This window comes from Malaclemys terrapin, chromosome 3 (genome assembly GCF_027887155.1).
Source record: "Malaclemys terrapin pileata isolate rMalTer1 chromosome 3, rMalTer1.hap1, whole genome shotgun sequence".
Lineage (NCBI taxonomy): Eukaryota > Metazoa > Chordata > Testudines > Emydidae > Malaclemys > Malaclemys terrapin.
This window is the reverse complement of record NC_071507.1, coordinates 142,722,454-142,732,136: the sequence shown is the minus strand read 5'-3', so window position 1 is coordinate 142,732,136 and position 9,683 is coordinate 142,722,454. Positions and strand designations below refer to the sequence as shown.

General features: G+C 37.5%; 1 protein-coding gene across 5 annotated transcripts in view; it reads right to left on the bottom strand.

Annotated features, from left to right (window-relative positions):
• Window positions 1-6,494: 6,494 nt before the first annotated feature.
• Window positions 6,495-9,683, bottom strand: part of SYNCRIP (synaptotagmin binding cytoplasmic RNA interacting protein) — a 36,769-nt gene continuing 33,580 nt past the window's right edge. For 3 of the 5 annotated variants that reach the window (XM_054024161.1, XM_054024162.1, XM_054024164.1), the window contains exon 12: window positions 6,495-9,332. In XM_054024161.1, coding sequence (XP_053880136.1) covers window positions 9,304-9,332 — 29 coding nt within the window. In that variant the 3' untranslated portion in view covers window positions 6,495-9,303. The remainder of the gene's footprint in view (window positions 9,333-9,683) is intronic. The other 2 variants (XM_054024163.1, XM_054024165.1) reach the window with 1 other exon arrangement.

Below are 9,683 nucleotides of genomic sequence, written 5' to 3'. Positions count from 1 at the left end.
ATCCTGTCAAAGCTTACGGGGTCCATTTGAGCCCCTAGCAAAGTGTTTGCTGTTACCCCTTTTCTGGAAAGTGGCCATCCCTTCAGCCAGAAGATTCTTAGAAATCCAGGCCCTCACATCGGAGCCCCCATATACGGTCTTCTTCAAGGACAAAGCTCAGTTATGATGGTGGTCTCACAATTCCAGTGCAATCAAGCAATCTTCCTACTGCTGTTCTACCCTAAATCACATGTGAACAGAGAGGAACAGAGCCTTCACTCTTTAGCTGTTAGGAGGGCCCTGGCTTTCTACATACATAGGACAAAACCATTCCGCAAATCTACTCAACTGTTCACAACAGCAGAAAAAATAAGGGTCTCCTCATCTCCGCACAGAGAATCTCATCTTGGATTAGTTCTTGCATCCGGGTGTTTTATGAACTCATGGGCATCTCGCCCTGCCCCAGCTAATCTGATGTCTCACTCCACAAGGTCTCAAGCCTCCTCTCTACTGCTTTCCTAGCACAAATCCTGATTCAGGACAGCTGCAGGGTAGCAACCTGGTTGTCAGTCCATGTTTGCAACGCACTATGCCATTACCCAGCAGGCTAGAGACTATGTTGGCCATGCAGTATTGCAGTCAGCCTGCCCTTGAACTCTGAATCCACCTCCTGTACAACTGCTTGTGAGTTACCTACATTGGAATGGACATGTACAAGCAATCAAAGAAGGAAAAAAGTTACTAACCTTCCCATAACTGTTGTTCTTTGAGCTATGCTGCACATGTCCATTCCAAAACCCTCCCTCCATTTCCGTTTATTGGAATGGACATGTGCAACATAGCTCAAAGGGGAGCTAGTAACTCACAAGCAGTTGTACAAGCTTGTGAGTTACCTACATTGGAATGGACATGTACAAGCAATCAAAGAAGGGCCCTTTATACCAGCGCTATGAGCGTGGGACACCAGAGATGCTGGAGACAACCCAATGGATACCACTAGGGGGGAAATTCCGGCAAGTGTGCTCGGGATGTGCACACTCCTACATTGGAATGGACAGTGCAACACATTTCGAAGAACAGTTACAGAAAGGTTAGTAACTTATTTCTCTTGGTGTCTTAAAACTAACTCCTGCAAAGTTTCCCGGTTTGCCAAAAACCTATCCTATGGAAACACAATCCCCTTTTTCAGACTCAAATGGAGACAAAGGCAATAAGTTTGGATCCCATCTGAATTACAGAAACCATTTTAGAGAAGAGTAGCCCCAAATTGTAGCACTTATGTCACACAAGTTAACCAGAAGGAAGGCCTAGTCATTAAGCAGCATTTGAAATGGCTTTTTGTATCAGCCACCTATGTCATGGAATACTCAAAATACTTTTAAACTATGGTTGTAGTTTGTGGAAGTTTAAGCCTTGCTAGCACCTCCCATATTCTAGATTTGTCAGGACTAATTACTGAAAAAAATTGACAGAAGGCACACCTGTTTAATACACACAAACCAGTTTTTTGCTTCGGCATGCTTGGCTCTGGTCTTTCATTAACAATGCAACACTTTGAAGGTCACTTTCCCTTGAAAATCATTCTGTAGTAGTTTGCTCAGACTCTCAGCGAGAACATGGATTGTCTCCACCCTTGCTTTGCCCACCTCAGTAACTTCTCTTAAACATAAAATAACCAAATACCACATCATGATTCAAGACAGAAGTGAAAAACAGATAAATTACTAGCTACTACAAGATGGAAAGGTAATACCTTATGTGTTACCTTAGCAATTCTCTTAACTTCTTTGCCTTGTTTACCCCATCATTAAGACTACGAGCAGATTACGGAAATTACAGAAGACAGGGATTTCATGACACTTTGACACTGGGCTGCTATAGAGCCCCAGCCACCACAGCAGTGGAGGGACTCCTGCAACTCCTAGCCACCCTGGGTAGTGGCACTCTCCCCCAGCCCTGCAGTGCAACGGGGAATCCCATGGAGCTCCCCAGCCCCAGTGGGCAGCAGGGGACCTTGCAGTCCCCAATTGCCGCAGGGGAACCCCAAGCCCTTCAAGGTGGGGGGGATATCCCCCCCAGCTCCTAGCCCCATGGTCAGGGGTCTCTCCCAGCCACTGCATGCAGTGGAGCAGGGTGCTGGACCCTCCTTGCCCCATTTTGTCAGAGATGTTTTTAGTAAGAGTCAGAGACAGGTCCAGCTTCCATGAATTTTTTGTTCATTGTCTGACCTGTCCCTGACTTACTAAAAATATCCATGACAAAATCATAGTCTTAACCATTCTCTCTCTCTCTATATATATAGACACACACATACATACACACACCCCTACCTCCCTCCCTCACAGGGGTGTTTTGAGGCTTAATATTTGTGACGCCTTTTGAGATTCTCATGAGAAGTACGTTATACATTAGAGAAACCAAATAAAAAACTACATTTTGGAAATTAGCTAATACTGCATCCACACTTGGGTCACAGGAAGTTTAAAGGTATTAGACACTTGTGATTTATCTTCAGTCATAGGGAAATAAAAGCATTGAGATCAGACAGAACACTAAATAGTGAATTTTAGATAAATATTTCATCATTCTTGAAAATTATCTAGAGTTCCATAATGTTTTTACTCATCACATTGTCTAGAAAGGTCAAATTACAGTACATGTGCGCGTACAGATGTATAGTGAATAGGATGGGTAGTGGAAATAATGTACTAAAAATTTTTAGCGGAGGTGGGAGAGATGGTTCAAGTCCCATTTTGTTCTGTCTATGCTTCAGTGACCAAAGAAAGCAACATCCCATTTAAAAAAAACAAACTACAATGCAGCCCTGAGTGCTATTATATAGAGATGGTTACAAAACAATTCAGGACTTTTGATCAAGATAGAACAAATGAAAATAAGTACTTCAAACAATTTGACACACAAATTTAGAAAGGACTATGATCTTAAAGAGGTCATGCACCAAACAAATTTGAGGGAAAGGATCTGGTGAGTGTGATGCATAAAACTCAAACCTCAATAAAACACACAGTATAACACACAACAGCAGTTCTTGTATTATAAAAAACTGCTGCTGTCAAATTTGGAACAATGTCCCCAGTGCTACTTCTCTTACATTAGAGGTCAGGAGATAAATCTGTGTGGTCCTTCGTGTCCACTCAGTCACCCACAGAAAAGAGTTTAAACAAATTAAGTAACTGCCTCACCAACACTTTGGTGAATACAGTCTTTCAGCCTAGAAGGAAACCAGACTTCTTGTGCTGGTGGTTTTGGCTAGTAGATTACCAGTTACATCACCTTGTAAAGAGTGACATGGAGCCGATAATGTTGGACTCCTTTAACATTCAGAAGCCAAGAAAGCTCATGCAGCCACAGAGTCATATAGTGTTTTCTGTTTCTTATAGTTTGTCACTACATTAAACTAATCTAATCCAGCAATGCCCCTCTGCCATGTACATTGGCCAAACCAGGCAGTCTCTACGCAAAAGAATTAATGGACACAAATCTGATATCAGGAATCATAATACTCAAAAACCAGTGGGAGAACGCATTAACCTGTCTGGCCATTCAATGACAGACCTGCGGGTGGCTATTTTACAACAGAAAAACTTCAAAAACAGACTCCAATGAGAGACTGCTGAGCTAGAATTTATATGCAAACTAGATACTATCAATTTAGGATTGAATAAGGACTGGGAATGGCTGAGCCATTACAAACATTGAATCTATCTCCCCTTGTAAGTAATCTCACACTTATCAAACTGTCTGTACTGGGCTATCTTGATTATCACTTCAAAAGTTTTTTTTTTCTCACTTACTTAATTGGCCTCTCAGAGTTGGTAAGACAACTCCCACCTGTTTATGCTCTCTGTATGTGTGTATATATATCTCCTCAATATATGTTCCATTCTATATGCATCCGAAGAAGTGGGCTGTAGCCCACGAAAGCTTATGCTCTAATAAATTTGTTAGTCTCTAAGGTGCCACAAGTACTCCTGTTCTCTTTCTGGATACAGACTAACACGTCTGCTACTCTGAAACTAATCTAATCCCGACGCATTGCACTACAGTCAATAAGTTGTATATTTACTTACCTACCAGTAGGACTAATACTCCTAAACTTGTGATAATGTAGAACAGCAGACAACTGTTACAATTGCTGCTACTCTCCAATGAATAGCACACGTTCAGAAAACTCTGAGGCCCTGGGAAGTCTTCATGAAGATAGCCTCATGAAGTATGACACTAAATTTGACCAAGTGTTCCCAGGTGAGCTCAGCTATGCAGTAGGCACTTGAGTGACCACCTTAGGTTGGGGAAAAAAGCCTATCCTTTATCCTATCAACCAGCTAAAAACTTATCTAGGACTTTGCCATAATGAATGTCCCATCCCTTTCTCCAAATTTAAATAAGCTAATAAAATAACAGAATTTATAGTAATATTGACACGCAACAAAGTCCTTTAATGACTAAGATGTACTGTAAAATGAGGACTGAAAGCTAAAAAAAGTCAGCTTTTTTTGCCCCGTGTCTGAACACAGATCTAGCAAATTTACACTAGAAGTTTTAATCAGATTGGTTAAAAAAAAAAAAAGCATTATACAAAATTAGTTCTGCATGGTAGGACAGAGGTTTTCAGTGGCCTAATTTTGGTATCTCATCACAAAGTTGTGGGGAACCAAGATAGCTGTATGCCTTCTCCTTGCTTTGTTTTCTCCCTGCCTCTCACATAAAAAAAGATCTTTAGCAAGATTCTCTTGTGCTTTACCAGAGTGCCATGCAGAAAAAATAACTAGAAAATAACTTGTCATTTTTATTTGGCAGTCAGTCAGTGAGTAAAGCACTTCAATGCAGAAGCTTGGCACTAGAAATCCTGGCTCAGCTGCTGGAGCTGGTCCTCTCTCAGACTTGAGATCAGTTAAAGCAGCTGCTCATAGCCAGCAAAAATGGCTGGTTAGCAGTTTGAGCCCCAATTCAAAAAAACGTAGCCAGACCCCTTTGCTCATACTGAGCTGGTTACAGAATTGAGAACCAAGTCACCTATGCTTCACATTTATGCAAACAAAACAAAATCTGACAGTTTTCAGATTATAGAGCATTTTGAGAAATAGTAATTTTTCTTATTTTGTATATATATTTCTGATGGGGTTTAAAGCAAGCATCATCCTCTTCGTTAAGTCCTCACAAATGTGTTTATGAATGTAATTAATTTTGGTATGAAAGGAGCACTATCAGCTTGAGACTTGGTGAATTCAGAAAACGTTCATACCTATATTTTTATGTAGGCACCAACCTGGGTCTCCATTTCTACGTATGGTACACTTAATTTTTTTTTCTCCTATTGCTTTGTAAAAAGCATACACAAATATGATAACTGACTGGCTAAACAAGGGAAGAGTGAAACAGACTAAGTACTGACAAATGCACAAAGTGACAAACTTGAAAAGAAAAAATAGGTTTTAGTAATTGTGAGAGACGTATAGAATAGCAGGTAATATTTTCAGACAGAAGTTTGATATAAAATTGGTAGTGTTGCTTTAAGAGAAGACTTCTGTAATTTGAAGTTCTAATGTCATCCTGTTATCACAGTCTAGCAACAATAGCAATTTCGCTTCTTTTAGATTTGTAGTGTTTACAGGGACATTCAGGTAAAAGTAAAACAAGGAACTGTAACTTTTAATTACCTATATTAAAATTATTAAAATAGTTGCTTCTTTCACTGTTTACTTTTTGCATTTCTCAGCTTAGACCGTGGAAGTATTTTAGTCCATTTCACTTTCAGGTGCTCAGGAATGTGCAGGATGCACACAGGACAGGACAACATTTATTATTAAAACAGTCTTCATTCTAAATAAGTTCCTGGTTAAGGTACTGATCTGAAGACTTGTAAAAAGCTTTTTTACATAACCTAAGTTTTGAGTGAAGTTGGACTTAACCATGCTTCTTTTAAAAGCCACAATAGTAACAGGCCTGTACAACCCCCTTTTAACAAAAACAAACTTGAATTTTAAAACGAAGAAGTATACTTTAAAATGCCCTGTTATTGGAGTGTTTATAAACCAGAAGTGTTAAGCAGCACAGGTTTCTAATTTCTTCTTAAATTCAACTACCCTGTTGATTTTTGGATTTTGGAACAGATCTGCATAAGCTGGTGTGGAACTATAAGAGCTCATACTCTCAATTCTTTCCAACTATCTCAGCAGAGAAAGACCCCATGAACACAACTGCAGGTAGTACAATACTTTAGATAGTAAACAGTTGCCTTTAACATGCTGATAGGAACTGTGTGTATTCTGTTCATTTATATAATATTCCATAAAAACTGCATTATTGCTGTAGAACATTTCAAGTTTACCAACACCCAGTACAGCCAAACCAACCTTTTATATATGCACTTGCCCATCTTCAATATCATTAATATGTAATATTGAAGTTTGTTTTGTTTCCTTTAACAACCAAATTTAAAGCTTTGAAAACGTTAACATCTTTGTTTTGAAAACTTATTTTGCACAATATCATGAAGTCATCACATGCATTTTACTTTAGCTTTCAGATCATATTGCTAAAAAACTGCACCAATATCAGAACAGTGCAAATCATATTTAATTTTAAAAGTTATAATGGCTTGAGTTCATAATTATTAAAAAGAACACTGTCAAGATTCTGGTAGTTTTGCTTACTCACCATTGCTAACATTCCAAACAAAAACACTTCCTTGTCAATTTTAACATTTTCCAATATTTTCCCTCTGTACTTTAATTAGAGCTGAAATGGATGGATATTTGTCCACAATTTCAACTTACATAGTGCCTTAGTGTCATATCTTCTTTGCCCACCAGCACCAATTGTTAACACAATTCTGAAAATAGAAGGTTTTCAGTTTTTCCAACAGAGAGGGGAAAAAAGAGTAGCACTTTAGACCACAAAAGCATTTTTCAATGTTTCAGCAATGGAGAGATTTAAGTGATTTAGAAATTGGAGGATTTCACCTCTTCCCCAGCCCCCAATTCATTAAACCCAATTTGTGATTTACTATAATAGTGAAACAAACACCCTGACAGTGTTCCTTATAAAACCATATATGACAGTAAAAGTGCCAGTAGGCATGGCAACCTCTCTTGAAGGGAGCATTAACTCCTTGACACTGGGAATTGCCAGCACCAAAGATTACATTGAAATTCAAAATTATACTTAAGGGTACATGTATTTAGCAAACCCACTTTCTGTAAGCCTAATATTTTATCAATATGTGAAGTTTTAGAAGCCGATTCATCATCATACTTTTATGCTCAAATTTGAGGAAAAAACTACTTTCTTTAGCATGGGCAGTTTACGAAACTGTGGCAGCAAATGCCTCATTAAGCATTGACTACTCAATTTACCATCATCCACTTATGTTTAAGGTTCATAACTGGCAAGGCACATTTACATATTCCAATGAATACTTGACAATTTTAAATTACACTTCATGTCCCAGCTATCCCAGTAATTGACATACAACATACTAAAATGGTTTATTAAGGTAACAAAAAATTCAATTAATGTGAAACATACAGGCTATTGGCAACCACTATTCTAAAAATTATGTAAATACAAGTAAACATACTGAAATGTGTGCGATTCTAAGTTTTTAAACCAGAAGATCTCTGTACTAACACACATTTATATTAATGACACATAAAAAAAATAAAAACTTTATTACAAAAATAAGTTACACTCGCCTCCAGCTTACAGTATAAAACAATTTTATTTGCAGGAATGCAAAATGATTGTTTGCCATGAGCATTTTCAACATATGACATATCTAATTTTTTAATAAAATTTGCATTTACTGGGGGAAACTGGTGTGTATAAAACCTTAATTAGGTATAAGCTTCAATTTTCATTGTGGTGCCTATGGGTATGTAATATAACTGCAGTATCCCTTTGGGAAAGGGGATAAGGGAAGCTCATTATGTCAAGTCCAAGTTAATTTCACTTGTCTTTACCTACACGAGTTTGGACTTAACAAGGGTTTTTTTTTTTGTTTTGTTTTTTGTTTATTTTTTGGAAAGGTGATTCAATAGAGGATGCTTCACCACTGAACACTCACTGTCATCAAGGTGCTTTAGAAAATTAAAAACATAGCACAAATGATTGTACTCTACTCTACAGGTTATCATGATCTGCATAAGAGAAATGGAAAGCTGATCCACATGTTTTTACAGTGATCAGCAATAAGAAATGCACTAATGAAAACATACCTTTTACCTAAAAAGCTAAACTACAGCCATATACTATTTTCTATGATTTATGAAAAACTTCAAAATATCCAAATGTCAGGCTTCACTGTACAGTTGTCAGTTTTAGTCTGACCTTTTATAAAGGGACACTGCAGTATTTAGTACAAGTTGCTGATGCACTTTTTTGAACATCTGATGTCTTACAAAAGTAACATCTTGCTAAACTATTATACATCCAAATAACTACAATATCTGAAGAAGCAAGGCTGCTTTTTCAGCCACAAAATACGACAAAAGCAAGGCCTGTTACGATGGTCATGAGGAAATCTTACAAAGCCTCTGAAACTAAAGGCAACTAAGAATGTTACATTTGGTATATTATCTTACCCTCATATCATATTAAACAAGCCTTGCTTTTATCTACAAAGATTTTCTATGTACAGTACAGACAGGGTATAGTTCAATCCTCTGCTACTGAGGTAGTTAACCAACCCTTTAAAAAAGGTTCTGAAAAGAACCACTATCTGGAATGCCTGACTAACCAGCTCTGATGATTACACCTGAAACTGCTGTATCTGAACACAATCCAAAAGTGATTACTATATAGACAATCATGATTAACCTTCATGAGCAGAAATAAAATTTAAGGATACCAATGATGGCATTCATCTATATCACTGCAATAAAAATTTCAATGCAAGAATTCAAGAGAATACCACTTTTGGAATCCTTATAATTAAGAAAACCTGGAGGGGAAAACCCACTTAAAGCAGATTTTTTTTTTTTTTTTTTAAGAAGAACTTTATTCTTTATGAAGATACCATGCTAGAAGTTAAGGATTTTTTGAACACATTGGGGTAATAGAATAGCTTTAGTTTAATAATTTGCACTGCAGAGAAAACTGTTAAAGAAATTCATATCAAAGTCCAAGTATTAGTTCAAAATGTCCCATATTTGAATCCATGATCTTCGCAGGAAGGTCTTCTGCAATAGAATATGCTCCTATACAGCCGAGATACTTAAGGTTGCTTGATTTCCTTACCATTACTCCACTGCAAGCTTCTGGTGTAATCCCACATAGCAAGTCAGTCTTCATTGTAACAGGTCAGGACCGGCCTCGACCCCTTTTCCCTGCTAGCCAGGTAACAAAAGGAATCAGTTAGATAAATCATTTTAAACTCAGATCTGTACATTTGTTAACATAAAATATTAGAAAGAATTAACTTAAAATAAGTAAAGAAATTACTAGACCAAGAGCATTTTGCCATTTGATTGCCACTAACTTTGGAATTTTGCTTTTTTGGATTCCTCCCCTCCCCTGCCGCCGCCCCACTTTTGTTCACAAACTGATTTTATTTAAGAAAATTAAGCTTAGAATCTCAGTCATCTAGAATTTTGTGCACCGAGTCACAAAACAATTTTACATTATGGAAAATTTTCAGTAACAGTAAGATAAAACTTAATTTTCGTCATCATGAAAACTTG